General features: G+C 38.5%; 1 protein-coding gene across 1 annotated transcript; it reads left to right on the top strand.

Annotated features, from left to right (window-relative positions):
- Positions 1–8,332: 8,332 nt before the first annotated feature.
- LOC140240031 (cholinesterase 1-like) lies at positions 8,333–16,714 on the top strand. The gene is made up of 9 exons (XM_072319842.1): positions 8,333–8,722; positions 10,144–10,303; positions 11,091–11,168; positions 11,909–12,027; positions 12,631–12,795; positions 13,986–14,291; positions 15,193–15,530; positions 15,926–16,116; positions 16,580–16,714. The coding sequence occupies exons 1-9, from the start codon at positions 8,333–8,335 to the stop codon at positions 16,627–16,629; spliced, it is 1,797 nt and encodes a 598-aa protein (XP_072175943.1). The 3' UTR covers positions 16,630–16,714.
- The last annotated feature ends 155 nt before the right edge of the window (positions 16,715–16,869 follow it).

The raw sequence follows: 16,869 nt of genomic DNA, 5'->3' as shown, positions 1-16,869 counted from the left end.
TTTAGAATGTTCCACTTTTTGTTTCGTATTTCACCGGTTTTGAAGTTTCCGAAAACACATCTTTGAATGTATTACTTTGTGGTTGATTTTTCGGTTTTACTCACATGGAATTGAACACTTAATCTGAGAATGGCCCAGATATAGACTCTCTTCAACGGCACGCACGATTTTCGCTTAGTGAGATGAAAACGGTACCCAGTACACATAGACTCTGAAATACTAGAACTAGGACTAGGACTACTGAGCAGTCATCAAGGAGTAGGTTCTACGTGGCAGTCCAAGTTTTGATGAGTAGGCCCTACACTCACTCACCGTCGACATTGCAGCTGTAGGCCCTATGTGCACAGCGCTAAGGCACAGCGTAACGTTACATACCCTGCTGCCAAAACTTGAAGAAAGTCCAGACGAAAGTCCAGACCCCAGATCTAGATCTGGACCCTTGTCCTGCAGGCACTGTTGTTCCTGTGCTGAATTTTTCAGGTAAGGTATCTGCTTTATGGATTTCCGATGTTTTGTAGTCGAGTAAATCTCATAGTGGTGTTCTTTGCACCAAGGACTAATGTTAGATCTAACAGTTTGTTTCAGTAGGCCTACTAGGACCCATATCTCGGAAGAGTGGCCTGACCACGTAGATTCTAACACAGTGTCGCCGCTTCGCGATCCCAGCGCTGGTGTAGGTATAGTGCTAGCGTACTTCCGTATCCATGTAGATATCTCAAAATTCACCTTGCCAAATGGCACCAAACTCACAGGAAGTACTTTATGATTCATATCCAACAGCACACATTAATTGGAAACAAATCACATGTCGGGAAGCGTAAGTGTAGATGTCGACTTTCCTGTCGGCGTCGCTAAAAATAATCTGCTCTAGGCCTACGACTAACATGAGTGATTGCGGCCAGGCCCTACCTACCTGCAGCTGCGCACGCACAGACTGAAGTTAGCCATTTAATATCATGAGACAAATCTTTCAAGTAATCGGGGGCAATAAATAAATTTACAAATCATTTGTGGTAAGTTCAATGAAAAATGTCGTTCCTATATCACACAAGTCGCAAAAATCATTACACTTTTGAGTTTAGTTCTCGCGTAAATTCCCCGTTCGCACAGTACTAGTCGGCTAACTTCAGTTCTAGATTGTGCATCTTGCGTTCGCCAAGATCTCTCGCGAAGAGTGATTTTTTTTTTGAGTGACGACTTGAAAGTCGGCGTCAGTATTGATACTTCTCGATTACTGATTTCGTTCAAATATAAGAGAATACTTTGAAATATGCTATGAAGTATATCCTGTAATTTTGGTGCGATTTGGTTTAGTGAAATTTGAGATATCTACATGGATAGAACAGTACACAAGCGCCGCCTGCTAGCTAAATTAGGCCTAAGCGTCGTCTGCTACTCGATACGAATTAACGCACGCGTATGCAAGCACTTGTAATCAGTAATAGTGAGAGCACCTGTGACATCATAACATCCAGGCTCGTCATCTCATTAGCATAATACTCACCTAAAAAGTTCCATTTTTAACATTAAATTACGGACTGAATCGTTATGAAATTTTGATTCTGTTTGCACCGCTGGGTCTTTTAGAATTAAAAGAACAACATATAAAAAAAAAAAACCGGTAAAATGCCCTTTTAAACAAAAAATGAAACTCGTCACCTGGATCATTCATTTTACACAAGGTGCAGGATTTGACTTCTTGATTAGGGAGATAACGTCCCTCACTAACAGGTAATCTGTGATTTCCACATCTAAATCTACATAACGCTAACCATTCCAAATAATCAAGTTTAATCAAATATTCCTCAAAAATGTAGCTTTCTTTAAATATCCTATAGTTAGTGATCACTGACTGTGCGGTTCTCGCGAAGTGAAGGCGCCGCGATACCATTCATTTGTACATGAAATCTCTCGCGAAGCGAAGGTTCTGCGATACCCATTCATTTACACGTGAAATATTTCACGTCTCGACGAAAGCGAAAAAAGGCGCGAAATTCACCAGCGTGATATAGTTTTTTTTTTTTTTACTATTTCCCTAGGGAGAATAGCGAGACGCAGATTTGTATGGTAGAAATATGTTTTGTCGTTTTCAGTGGCTTCGACCAATCAGAGGACGAGAAGGAATCTATGTGGGATATAATAAGCAAATAATCAACGTTGGTGAAGGTGATGGGACAAAGTCGCACTATCACTTCCGAGGCGATCTGGATGTAGCTATCTTTCCGTAGCGCAGCTGAGGAAAGATAGCGTACACATTCAGATCGCCGAAGTAGTGATAATTTGGCTCATTGCCTGAAACTAAAAGTTGATTATTTGCTTTATATTCCACATCTAGGGTCCTAGAAAAACCCATTTTATTCCACATCTGAAACCGTTTTGGCTGTCTTTACGTATCCTTTAGGGCTTAAATAGGCTACGTGTGCGCGTAGATGACAAAACAATGAATTTGCTGCGCGCACCGCGCGGCACTGAAGTGAAAGTGCGTTGCACTGTGTACTATCAAGTGACCTAGTTAAATGATAGTCCACAGTGCAACGCACTTTTATGTCGCGCGTGCTCATCTCGCGTTAAGACTGTATGGACTGCCAGAGATCAGCAAAACAAATAGTAGGGCAGATATGTAACAAAAATTGGTCGAAATGCTCACATCCGGCGGAAAGTATGAAATTTTGCATATAGGGGTATTTTGGGGCGCTGATGTCAAATATTGCCGAATCAAAGAAATCTGACCACGGGGTCGGCCGCCATTTTGAATTCCAATATGGCCGCCATCACAAAACAAATTCAAAGATCCCTATCTTCAGTTCTGAATGACCTGTGGCACCAAAATTTGGTACACATGAGCGTTTTGACATATTGAATTTGATGACAGATTGATTCGGAGTGTCTGACAAACATCGAATGGCCGCCATTTTGAATTCCAATATGGCCGCCTCGACGAACTATTCAAAATTCCTATCTCGATTTCTAAGTGATGAGTGACCCTGAAATTAGGTGTAAACAAGTATTTTAACATACTGAGTTAAAATATTAACTGATGTGATGCGTCTGACAAACGCATTGCCTGCTATTTTGAATTCCAATGTGGCTACGAAGACAAACATCACGACTAACATTCACGGGCATGTCAAAAAGTGCAGCAAAAAGGAAGCATAATGCACCTTTCACTGACGTCACAATGTAAATACATCAGCGCGCACTCTATAAGTTACAAACGCGCGCTCAATCAGGTAGCCTAATTTACAAACCCGAGATAGAGATTTTCAACACTCCACCATGGCAAATATGTATAAAAATTCAAATTGGCTGGTGTGCAGCTTGTCAGACATATCAAAGAAGTCTGTTATTGAAGTCATCATATCACCATGCTTTTATATATCAAATTGCAATGGCTAATGTCATTCAGAACTGAAGATAGGGATCTTTGACGGCGGCCATATTGGAATTCAAAATGGCGGCCGACCCCGTGGTCAGATCTGTTGGATCCGGCAATTTTTGAAATCAGCACCTCAAAATACCACTATATGCAAAATTTCATACTTTCCGTCGGGTGTGAGCATCTTTTTCACATATCTGCCCCACTAAAACAGCTGTCTTTACCGACCGATTCGGGTTCGTTGAGGGCAGCAGACATTTTATGGCACACGGCGCAGCCATGAGCTCAAATTGCGGTGTCTCAGCCGACCCCCCCCCCCCCCCTGCTCTCCCCCACCCCACGGGCAACATGTTTATCGCGCACTTGTAACAAAGGTTCCCGGACTAAGCAAGCATTCGCGCACTCAGTACGAGACGCCCATTGGCTAAAGCAACCATGCATCAGTCTTTCATTCTGCGCGCGTGCTAATGTAGGGAGAGGGGTGGGGAGTGGGAAGGGGGGGGGGTCGGCTGAGACACCGCGTAATGGCGCTGCCCATGCAAAAAATACACATAGCGCGTCACAGAATCGGTCAATAGATGACAAAACAATGAATTTGCTGCGCGCACCGCGCGACACTGAAGGGAAAGTGCGTTGCACTGTGTACTATCAAGTGACCTAGTTCTTCTCAGGTGATGTGATGGGCAAAACTACGCTTTATCACGTGATCAGCTCTTGACCAATCCTATAGCAAGATTCTTAGTATGTGGAATCTTATAATCCACTATAGTGGAAGTTCATGTAAACGTGTGTGTGTGTGTGTGTGTGTGTGTGTGTGTGTGTGTGTAATGAACATTGATATAGAATTGAATTTACATGTACATGTAATTTAGCTGATGCATAGTTTCAGATTGCTTCGAACTCTGGATTAACGCGTCACTGTGTGCGTGTTTGTGTGTGGTGGTGATGGTGGTGGTGGAGGGGGGGGGGGTATAATGCTCCCTAAAGTTCCAGAAGTTGAATATAAACCAAATCACAGTGTATTTTATATGTTTATGTGCTAATTCAAATATTTCAACTTTACTGGGAGCGTTTTCAAATTGGCAAACATCCAGGTCTGACATATAAATCGCAAACAAGGATTCTAGACATGAACATGACCACAAAACTATGCTTCCCGATATTATAGGAGACGTGGGTACGTTAACGTTAGAATAATCACTGGCATTCACACTGTTAAATCTCCATGATGTTAATTTTGCATTTCACAATATACATACATCACTTTTCTAGGTGCGGTTCATATTCGCGTGACAGCATACCTTTGTAGCATGCATTAGATTCTGTTAAAAACAAACAAACAAACTCATGGATGTTTTCATTGAAGGAAAACTATACTTCTTCACTTGACTCTAATTATCAGCTGTGGAGAAGACTTTTTTACTTCAACAATACATGTATAGGTGCACAAAAGGCTGGACATACGGCAAAGAATTAAACGGTCATCAATTTTTCATCAATTTTTAAGTTTAATACGTATCCGCGGAAGGTGTAATCTAGTAGTTATTCACCTTTGCACATAGAAATGAATTGGAAGCGGTTGTGTTGTCTCCCTGTTGGTTAGTACATTAAAATGATGCATGTTTTTTTGTGTGTGTGTCAATAATCAAGACTTCAGTATCCCCCATACAGTTTTTAGTTTCTAAATCTTTACAACTCACTGATAATTTGATGTATGAGATATCTCTTATTTTGTGGGACATATTTGAGTTCTAATCATTCACTAATAAGATGCGAAATTCGTTCATTCAAGCGTATATCACAAAGAGCTTGGTTGATACCGTTTGCTGACTATTGATGCAAGAGGTAGCAGAGTATTTTCTTGTACAACATTTGAGTCTTCAAACAGACTGTGACGAGGTTGCCCACAAATAAAACACCCCGGCATTTTTAAACTTTTTAAGGAAGACCTCTAGCAGAAAGAACAAATTGAAATCTTTCCAGATACCTATTTTGTTGCATAACAATAAAGATCTATTCTTGGAGTTGTGAGATAAAAACATCCCAAAAGTATTATTTGTCCTGTGTTTTAGCAGGTTTTAGAATCGATATAATAATTATCATAATAATGATAATAATAATAATAATAATAATAATAATAATAATAATAATAATAATATCAATAATAATAATGATAAAAGTAATAATAATAATAATAATAATAATAATAATGATAATAATAATAATAATAATACTAATAATAATAATAATAATAATATATCAATTTATAAAGCGCAAAACCTATAGACATTATATTCTTCTGCGCTGCAAAAGCTTCTGATGCGCTTGATAATAACGAACAGTTAAATGAAAAGATGTATTTTGAGTTGTGATTTAAAGACTGCTACAGATGGGGATTTCCGGACTTCTTCTTGTTGATCATTCCAGAGTTTGGGAGCTGCACAGGCAAATGCTCTGTCTCGGCCCAATTTTACTTTTGTTTTACATGTTGGAATCTGTAAAAGTAGAGTGTCCTTCAGAACTGCGCAAATTATGAGTATGTCGATGAGATTTAAACACTAATAATTCGGATATGTAACTGGGGGCTTGACCGCTAAGTGACTTATATACAATCAACAAGATCTTAAACAATATTCGTTTACGAATCGGAAGCCAGTGTAAATCTTTCAGAAGAGGAGTAATCCTTGAAAACCTAGGTTTGTTACAAATAAGCCTTGCACAGGAGTTTTGGACTCGCTGCAGGCGCCCAACTTGAGAATCGAATCAGGGAGTCCATATATTATCACAAATTGACAAGAATAATACCCGAAGTAGAATTGAACAAGGCGTCAATTTATCCGTAACATATTTCCCCTCTACCTGTCTCTACTCCCCTTCCCCTACCTCCCTCTCTCCCTATCTCTGTCTGTCTGTCTGTCTGTCTCTGTCTCTCTCTCTCTCTCCCTCTCATTCTCTCTCTCCCCCTCCCTCTTTTTCGGCGCGGCTGTCATTGTTTCACTCCATAGCGGGTGCGATTCACGTAAAATCTGTGCGATTCACGTAAAATCTATACGTCTACCATGTTTTTTTTTTCCTTCATCTCTCTCTCTCTCTCTCTCTCTCTCTCATTTCCGCGTTCGTAATTGCATGGTGTTATTTTCGCTATTATGTGTATCAATGCGCTTATGTGTCTAATTGTGTGGTAAAAAAAAATTCTGTGTGTCCTTCCTTATTTGAAAATAACCTGCACTCACGAATACATGTATTATCATATCTGTGCTGTTATCGTCTGTTATTCGAATTCAAACGGCTTATGACGTGACAACTCCGAAAGAATGGGACTTTTTCTTGGTCATTATTCATGTCTTTTTTCTTTTTTCTCTCACATGAAGTTAATAACAGTAAGAGAAAACTAAGAAGTTGACACAGCAAATCATTGATATGATGATGATGGTGATGATAATAAAGCTAGTTTTGTATTATATGGGACTTTTTCTTGCTTGGTCATTATTCATGTCTTTTTTCTTTTTTCTTTTTTCTCTCACATGAAGTTAATAACAGTAAGAGAAAACTAAGAAGTTGACACAGCAAATCATTGATATGATGATGATGGTGATGATAATAAAGCTAGTTTTGTATTATGATAACAGTATAGTGATGATAACAACCAGAAAATATGGTTGTATATGATTACAAATGTACTGGTTTCCTTTCCTGTATTGATTTTCCACATTTGCCAGGTCATTTACATACAGGTAGTCATTTACATACGGTCATGCACTGTGTATGTTTGGAGGAAGCGGAGAAGGAAAAGTATGACAAACAATGTTTTAGGCCCATCGCTGTGTTTGTGAATGGTGAATAAATACTTGGTGCTTGGCCTATTTGCCAAGTGACGTAACTCCTTGTTTCCTTACTTTAGTCTTAACTAGTTATTATCATAGTTAATAATTGATTGAATAATTGACGTAAAACTTCCGACATATCATGGTCATGTATTTAACGAGAAAAAAAATGGAAAAATGCATAAAGACGTCATATGACGTCATCATTCTGCTATCGGGGAAGTCACTAATATATGACGCAGTACGTCGCGAAAATTGATAAATACGTCGCTTATATTATGACGTGATAAATACGCTGCAAAACTGACGTGAAATTTATGTCAGAAATACATGGCTAATATGATGTGATGAACACGTCACAAAACTAACGTGAATTATACGTCATAAATACGTCGCTAATATGACGTGATGAATAGTCACAAAAACGTGAAATTTACGTCATAAATACCGCGCTAACATGACGTGATAAATACGTCGCAAAACTGACGTGAAATTTACGTCATAAGACGTCGCTAACATGACATGATAAAATACGTCGCAAAACTGACCTGAAATTTACGTCATAAGACGTCGCTAACATGACATGATATAATACGTCGCAAAACTGACGTGAAATTTACGTCATAAATACGCCGCCAATATGACGTAATGAACAAAACTGACGCACTACAGTGCGAAATCGAATTATCGAAAAACGGCATTGAATGACTATCTTGATGGCGCTGTCTTCTTGCACGATTTTGTATGACCCGATTATTAAATTGAATGACAGATGTACGAACATGCATGACTGCTAAATCTAAATTCAATATGAAAGAAATTTTGGGATTTATGAACAAAAGAGCAGAAGAAATGCCATCAGTACCAAAGGGTAATAGCATCATGTCATTCCCCCTTTAGGCTTCAGCTACAATTGGGGTCCTTGAAGGCAGTAAATGTTTGGTTTCTTCTCTTTTCACACTGTTAAAAGGGATTTGTTATCTGCGCAGGTGAAGACAGTTTCGAGTGGCACTTAACAAATAGTATTATATAACAAATTTAGCGGTCTGACCAAACAAACCACGACTTCAGTGCAAGCCCCACGAACCCTCGATGTGGGACGGCAGACATCACAGCAAACATTATTCCTAACATGGCTCCACAACTGAGTGTCTCTCTCGTCTTGACTGTCCTACTAGGCGTTGGTTTCTTCTCGCCGTTAATGGCCGACGTCGACACGGCTCAAATACCGGTTGTCGAAACTGCTACGACAACGTATCGCGGAAAATTCATCGACGTCACGTCCAATCAACTGCCCGATGTCGCCAGCCGAGTAGCCGCCTACACCGGCATTCCCTACGCCGAGCCACCGATTGGTGAGCTCCGCTTCAAACGCCCGGTCGCAAAAGCCGTCAGGGGGGAGTTTGACGCCACAGGGGGCTCCAATGCCTGTGCACAGCCCCTATACCCCGGATTCGATATGTCAGTTTTGGAGGTTTCGGAGGATTGTCTGTACATCGATGTTTTTGTTCCCGAGCGTAAGGTATTTAATCAAAGTAAATGTCTGTACACATCTGACTCCTTCAATTAAGTTCCAGTTTTCCTTTCATCCGTATTTTAAGATGGAGCATTCCAGAGAAATATCACATCTATGTAAATCAAGAGTACCATGTAAAATGAATTGACTTTATCGAGGACCTGGTTCTTGACCAGATAAACAAATTCACTGAAAAGGATGAGTGACAGAGGAGGCTCATATATTTCAATGATGTAGCTATGTCATTTTTATTCCAATACTATTTGTTCAGCAAGGTCACTCGTCTTCTTTTGGTCTGCTTCTATGTATATATATCTCTGTATCAGGCATCCTTTTTTTTTTTTTTTTTTTACTTCTATGTCATCATGCTCGGTCTTTGTCGAAGTGGCATTAGGTTGCAATGATTGAACATAACATAAACATGAAATAGATATAGATATATGAGGAGGTGATTTCTTACGTTCATAAAGATGTCTCACTGGAACATCTGTTGACCACAGAAGCTACATTACTTTGTTTTTACATAATTATGCAAAGCAACGCTCACCGTATACCACAAACAAAATACTCATATCACGGAAAAGAGCAAAACTATGTGTGGTGTCTAAGAGCGATGGACCAAATAAAATCAACGTTTGTAAAATCATGCAGGGACTTGCACTGCAGTCAGCTTTTTTCGAAGTGGTTTCCCAATTTAAGAAATCTTATTCATCAAGTTTGGATATTCAAACTGTTTCAATAGACGAGACAAAAATAGGTGAAAAAACTTCACAACCATTAACATGCATTGCATGTAATTCGTGAAACATGTATCGTTTTTTATGTTATTGATATCCCAGTTTTTGTATGTTAACATAATTGTGTTATGCCGTCTGGTAATAATATTCTGGTAGAAGCCACATTGGCCATGTCAATGATGGTAATTGGACTGCATGGACTACAAATTACCGAACAATAGCCAAACATCCTTGAAGTACAGTCTCATTTCACGTTCATGTTGGGTCTAGTAAATGAAAGTCAAAGCAGACAAACAGATTAGAAAAAAAAATGGAATTGGACAAAAGTAAGGTTTTGGAATATTATAGTTTTACTTGATACTGATTACCAACAAATGAATAGCCACCGATGATTTTGCAAATAAAATATATAGTTTGAAAAGCTGATACAAGGAATATGTTACAAAACTGGGAAGTAGGTGTTTTAGATCACGGTCGCCCTTCTATTAAAAACTCCCTATTTAGTCCCCGCCGTAATTTGGTATACCCTACTGGAAATCTGAAGGGCATCGTCTGTTTATTCCGGATGCATCGGGTTACAAATTATTTCAAAATTGTAGATGCCCCTAGGAAATAATATTTGTGACGCAATATTTGCCTATGATTGATTCCGTCCTTGAATTCCCCCAAATGTTTCCGAATCCTCCCCAGCCGAGGTCGGCGGCCGTGATGGTCTTCATCCACGGAGGTGGTTTCCAACTCGGGGCGAGATCCCTCCCGACAATGATGCCGACACCCCTAGCTGCTATGAACGACGTCATCGTTGTCACCATGAGCTATCGACTGGGCGTTTTTGGCTTTCTCGACACAGGTGTAGATTGGACTCCACAATTGATGATCAATTGTGACCCTGCATCAGAAAACCAACAAAACGTTGCCAGACATGGATTTTAGTAAATTAAATATTCTAGAAGAGCAGACTGTAAGCTTTAAAATGATGTATAGCTCAAATCAAACGAACTCTCCTAACCTATCTAAATATTGGAAGGAAAGCATACACTCCAGACAAGTGTGAACTGAGAAAAGGGGCTCTGAAGCACAGGGTCAATTCAATCGCTTAATCTTTACCAAGCCGTGCTACCTGTTCAATGAGTGGGGGAAAAAAGACAGGATGTAAACCACCGGAGTAACCATAATGAAAGGATTATCAAATTAAGCTGAAATTGAGCATATTCTATTAACACATTCTGTCCATGATAAATATCAACTTTCAAAGCAGTTGCATCATCCTTTCTAAAGTTTTTTAGAGTTGAAAGTGAAGAGTGTATGCAGAGATTTTAAGAAATGAAAATGGGACTTTAAAGACACATCTAATCACACTATTATAAAAAAAAAAGGTTTTTGATATAAACTGAAACTGCTGAAAAACACACTCTCCTGTTCGATTTAGGATCCCAAATTTTAGCACAACATATATAGAAGAAGACTCGCTCTTTCAGACAATATAAGTAACTGCGTACCATGTGTGTATGGTTAACATAATTGATAAAAACGATTAGAATAAAAATGTCTTTTTAACTTTGCAATTATTTGTAGCAACTTTGTTGTTTCACTTTCTTATTTCTTTGATTTGTTATTTCTCAATTGTTCAATTAAAGGTGATGACAAGATTCCTGGCAATCTTGGATTGCTAGACCAGCGGCAGGCATTGATATGGATTCGTGACAACATTGCAGGTACGGGCTAACTGTTGCCTTGCGCAGTCTATAGTCAAAGTGTATAATGATGGTGTTGTTGGTGTTGTACACTCATTGATGCGTCTTTCTCTGTAGATGATAATTATTTAAAGCATGTCTTCAAAGAGAATTCCAGACTCGTGAGAAGTCAGTTTGAAAAGAAAGAGTAAGATTTTAGCTGTATCCATAGTAAATGCTGGTAATTGGGAGGCGGTAAATGGTAAAAAACAAACAAACAAACAAACAAACAAAACAAAACAAAAACTTATGCCTTCTGGGCATGTTAGGAAAAAAATGAAAGACTGGTCACGTGATCACTCCCAGGCAATCATTTCATTAGGATCCATATCAATATTTTACAATTGCAACTCATACACGTATACGATCCTGCTTAAATTCATCGCAAAGTGCAGAGTGCATTTCCCGATAAAGTGGTCCCGCCTCACACCGATCTGGATCCCCATGAAAAAGCATTTGATAGTGCAGCTGAATATGGGCTATCTAGCCTTTTTTTTTTTCAGATGGAAAATTAAACAATCAATCCCATAAACAAACAAACAAACAAAATACAACAGTGAAAATCGTTTTAACATTTATTATTGATAGTACTCAGCAATATCAGTATATCAATGTGATAAAAGTATCAATGATTATGATGATTAAAGCAAAATAATGATAATAGTATCATCATGATCACCACATATTGCTGTTCATTCTATTTTCTCTATAATTCTTACGAGACTTTGGAGGCGATCCCGCTCGGGTGACGATCTTCGGCGAGAGCGCTGGATCTGCGAGCGTAAACTACCACGTCCTCTCCCCCATGAGCGCTGGTCTCTTTTCACGCGCCATTATGCAGGTAAAATCCAAGTTTGAAGCTTGAAAGCTTTGAAAAATTTTGAACGAGGTAAATTATCATGAATAGCACGTTAGTTTACAGCAATAATTATGACGATAGTAGAGACTCACTGAAAAACCGATACCACCCTGAAGCAGCCATCCTGGATGACTATTTAATACTGCTATGATTATTACTATCACCTGACTATGTTTTCTCCAATGATATTGGAGAAAACATTATGTCTTTAGTCTCGTATGTGACTCCTAGTTATTTCATTTACTATGGATCCAGTATATATGCAAGTCATAACAGGACGTTATCTGCGTATACTAAGTTTGTAAATGTACATTTTTTAACATTTGGTTACCTCGTTATGTTTTATAATTGATGTTTACTCAATCAAAGCTACAGGGTACTGATAGGAACATGTAGAAGTCTCTGCAAAGGCATTACGAAAAAAAAAAAATCAAATTCCCCGGACAACAAAAATACCAACCAAATCGAAAGAAATTCTATTAATTCTAGAAATTCTATTCTTTTCTTAAAACCCTTTTTAAATCAAAATGATGGTCCTATAACGTCATGATGTCAATTTATACCCCCCCCCCCCTCCCCATGTAGAGCGGAGCTGCGCCTGCTCCCTGGGCTGAGATGACGGCCGAAGTTGCGCAGGAGATGGCTTTCGGTCTGGCGGCCGCGATGAATTGCAGTGCGACTACTACTGATGAGGTACTAACGTGTTTGAAGGAGAGGCCGGCCAGTGACATCACAGAGTTTCTCGTGCAGGTACACATATCGGGTCAAGAGTATTTGATTCTGCATACACATTGTATAGAGGGTTACAGCGACATAAAAATCAGGTCACAAAATTGTCGGCTCTATGTTTGTTGGTTTTTTTTTTTGGTTTTTTTTTTTTTTTTTTTTGGTTATAACAAAATTTCGATATTATAACGAAAAAAAAAAAAACTGCTGGTCTCGAGGACTTCGTTGCAAAGAGAGTCCACTGATACAACGACGCAGAATATTTATATGAATTATTAAGTTCCAAGAGCATTTTTAATGCCTAAATTTGCTACGTTTAGCAAAGGGATTTTGCAGAAGTTGGTAGATAATTAATTTTGAAATGAAACGCACAAATAACGTAATTCCCTAGTACTCCTTAAAGATTGATCTAGAAGAAATCTTGCGCACCACTCTTTTACCACATTCTTATTATTTCTTGATGCCTGTCACCCATGTATACTTGTCAAACCAAAATATAACTATTATCACACTCTTACCTTTAAGGTCAATCAGTTTAAATTTTGACTTTACATCAGTTCAGTTATACACAATAGCTATCTCTCATATTCTCTATCTTTACTAGTGCTTGAACATTGAAGGAAATACCGAAGAAATGAAAGGACGTGCACAAAGGCGTATAGAAGCTGCTATGTGTAATTTGTCACATAGTGCATTCATATTCACGATGTTTTCATAAACTAATGATTGTCCAATATGATGTCTTTGACAATTTTGAATGCCCGACCCTTTATTGATGATTTTTATAACGTGTCAATATCTAGTTAGAGTATGCAGACATTTCATATGAATAGATATAGTTCTATCTTTAATCCTAGGGATATTTTTTTTTCTTTCGGTCTCTTTTTTTTTTTTTTTTTTTTCCGTTGGTTACTCTTCATATCCATCAAAGTTATTGCCAAGGCAATAAACCTTGTCTTTCTTATTTTCTTCAAGTTATTATCATTTTACTGCCATCTTATTACTTTTATTTAAAAAGAATTCATACCTTGTCAAGCCACATTTCAAGAGATGTTTTCTGTTGTATAGAGATGCCTATAAAACAACGGTTACAGAACATGCATGGCTGTAAAACTGAGATAGCAGCTGTAATTGACTCTTTCAAGTATTATGATTTTGCACTATAGATTTTGCTGTTATAGACCCTACACAATTACAATCATGTTCCCGAATAGGATCCAGCTGCGGCAGCCACCCTCATGCCTCGTCCCACGGTGGACGGCTATTTCCTCCCTAGAAGTCCCGCCGACATGGCGGCCGAGGGGGAGTTCAACCAAGTGGACATCATAATCGGCTGCCTGACCGAAGAAGGCAACCTGTTTGTGTCGCCGTTACTTGCCGGGTTGGAGGGCTCGGACAAGCCGGTCATGGACAGGACGACAGCACAGGACGCCCTCACCGGGCATATGTCGCTCATCAAGGACGGCGTCAACCAACTCGTTCTGGATATGACTACATTCGCGTATACGAGCGAAGACCAAGTAACTATGAATGTTATGTTAGCTTCCAATGTAATTGCGTGCAAAGTTTTACCTAATAAACGTCTGGGTATTAGTGTAGGGATTTCTTATTTCAACCCCTACTGAGTCAATTAATAGACCTATTCCTTTCTTTTATATTCTTTTGTTTGTTTTTATTGAAGAGCAGGTTTAGTTAGAAGTTGTCTTGGCAATGAAGACCATGAGTTAACTTTTGTAGGCGTAGATGCACTTTATTGAAAAAAAGTGATCAAAGAGACATGGACATACCATGAAAAGCTGCTGAAACTCCTCGGTGTATCAACCTTGCCAATAGCATTCTATTAATGCCAATATTCACATTTGATACAAATAAAATGATATGCCATATGATTACGACGTTGGCACTGGATGAATTATTTTAAAATATTTTTCTTCTTTCTCTCTCGTTTCATTTCAATAATTGGAATTACAGATGGTGAATCAATCCTTTCTAAAAAATGCAATATAGCTAGCCGTTGAAGAAAAAATAACATTTATTCATATCTAAAAACGTGCAAGCATTGTTACTAAAATTAAACAACATCTCAAGAAAATTTAAGATGTTCCTGATGGCGCAAAGGAGAGTGTGATATCATACTGTCAAATATTTCGTTATATCTCTGCAAATATATCATTACGCTGTGTTTGAGATAAGTAGTCATATACCAGAGACAATTACTTTATAATTCTTCAAATATGCGCATGAAGATGCATCGGGGCATTTCAAATTTCAAACAGAACACAAAAATGAACCAAACAAAATAAAAAAAAAACCAAAAACAAAAACAGAGAAGAATTTCCCTTGGGAAAATGTATGTGGTTCGTGTATATTAATATAGTATATTCTTCTTCTTTTTTTCTTGTTTCACTCCTTCCTTGATAGCTTGCTGACCCGGAGAATGATTACGTCGATATTGTGACTGGATACATTGGGGACAGTTATTTCTTTTGTCCGACCTACACGATGACCGAGCACCTGTCTGCCGGTGGTAACACTGTCTACCAGTATATCATGAGCCACGCCCCTTCCCGCTCCATGTTTGACAAAAATGCCACGTGGTTAGGGCCGACGCACGGAGAGGACATACCTTATGTGTTCGGCTACCCGCTCATGGCAGACCAGCCCGATGACGATGAGATGGGAAGAACCAAATTCACCGACGACGAGGCGTTGATGTCGGTCCAGATAATGAAATATTTTTCAAACTTCGCAAAGACCGGGTATGCTGTTCAGATAACTGTACATACTTCTGACCCTATATATATACTTCTCTTGTTCCTTGTAATCCTATTCACATATACATATTTTTTTTTATAAATTTTTTTCACTCTCGTCTGCGAGTCCTTTAGCAATTTACCCTACATTCAAGAACCCACTCGTTGTTGTTTTTTTTTTTCAATTCTATTCTCTCTTTCTTCAAAATCTTTTTCTACTGCCAACAATTACCGTTTCTTCTCTGTTTCCTCCATCGAAATTTAAGCTCTCCCGATTTTCTTTCCCTCTCTGTCATATCCTCACATTTTCAGGGCTGATTACTTTTACAATAATTTGATAGATTCCGAATTGCTGCATTGAAAATGATTATACCTTGTATCTCCATGTTCATACCCCACAGTAATCCCAATCTTTCGTCAAACGAGAATGAATCGGAGATAGATTCGACGTACCCGCATTGGCCACGATTTTCAAAGGACCAGCCGGCGTACAAGAATATCTCGCTCACTTTTAGCAATGGTTCAGGGCATCCGCGAGCCGAAATTTGCTATTTTCATCAAAATATTCTGTCAAAGCTTCATGCAGAATCAGGTAAGAGTGACTGAATCAATTAGTATCCCTCTCCATCAACAGTAATTATTATTTTGACAGTTAAGCCAATAATGAAGGAGGAACAATATATCCTATAAAGGGCTTTAAAAACCCACCAAGTTGGGAAGGAAAATGATTAAAAGAAAAACCAACAAATCATTTAATAAAGACTATAATAGTAAACATTTTTTAAGATCTATTGGAGATTTTCGAGGCAATGATATATTATCTACTAAGAATTTAATTTGATTTTCGTACTTCTTTAAGGTTGCAAACAAATCGTTGTTTCATAAAAACATAGGAAATGATGCCAAGAATTTCAAACTTTCACTACGTATGTTCCATTAGAATAAACTTTTACAGTTCTACACGTATTTGTCCGAATTTACCATGGACATCAAGCAGTGTGTTGCGGATTTTAAAAGAGTTTATTATCATCTTCTTTCTATGTTTTCTGTCACAGCCGAGATGATTCGTCTGAAAGCCATGTTGGGAGAGACAGAGAGTCCGTAAGCTCTGCAGGATGGCATCTGGAACCTTGGAATTTCCGACATCCCGTCATAGCTTTGACTGTCTCTTGAATGATGTTTAAATCAATGAACACTTCCTGGCATAGTTTAGGCTCTTTTTTCGCTGCTTAAAAGAAGTATGTGATGCAACTGCATACAAATACTTTCCATATATTTTTGTTAAATTTTCTGCAGTTTTTCTTCAGTTTTCTCGGATATGGAAATAAAGCCGCAAAAAAAAAAA

This window comes from Diadema setosum, chromosome 16, assembly GCF_964275005.1.
Source record: "Diadema setosum chromosome 16, eeDiaSeto1, whole genome shotgun sequence".
In the NCBI taxonomy this organism is placed as follows: domain Eukaryota; kingdom Metazoa; phylum Echinodermata; class Echinoidea; order Diadematoida; family Diadematidae; genus Diadema; species Diadema setosum.
The sequence above is the reverse complement of the archived record's forward strand: the minus strand, read 5'-3'. Positions and strand labels throughout refer to the sequence as shown.

Coding starts and splice junctions, on each gene's coding strand:
- LOC140240031 (XM_072319842.1), top strand. CDS start 8,333: ATGGCTCCACAACTGAGTGTCTCTCTCGTCTTGACTGTCCTACTAGGC. Junction 14,292..15,192: donor CGTATACGAGCGAAGACCAA/GTAACTATGAAT, acceptor CTTCCTTGATAG/CTTGCTGACCCGGAGAATGA. Junction 15,531..15,925: donor TCAAACTTCGCAAAGACCGG/GTATGCTGTTCA, acceptor CATACCCCACAG/TAATCCCAATCTTTCGTCAA.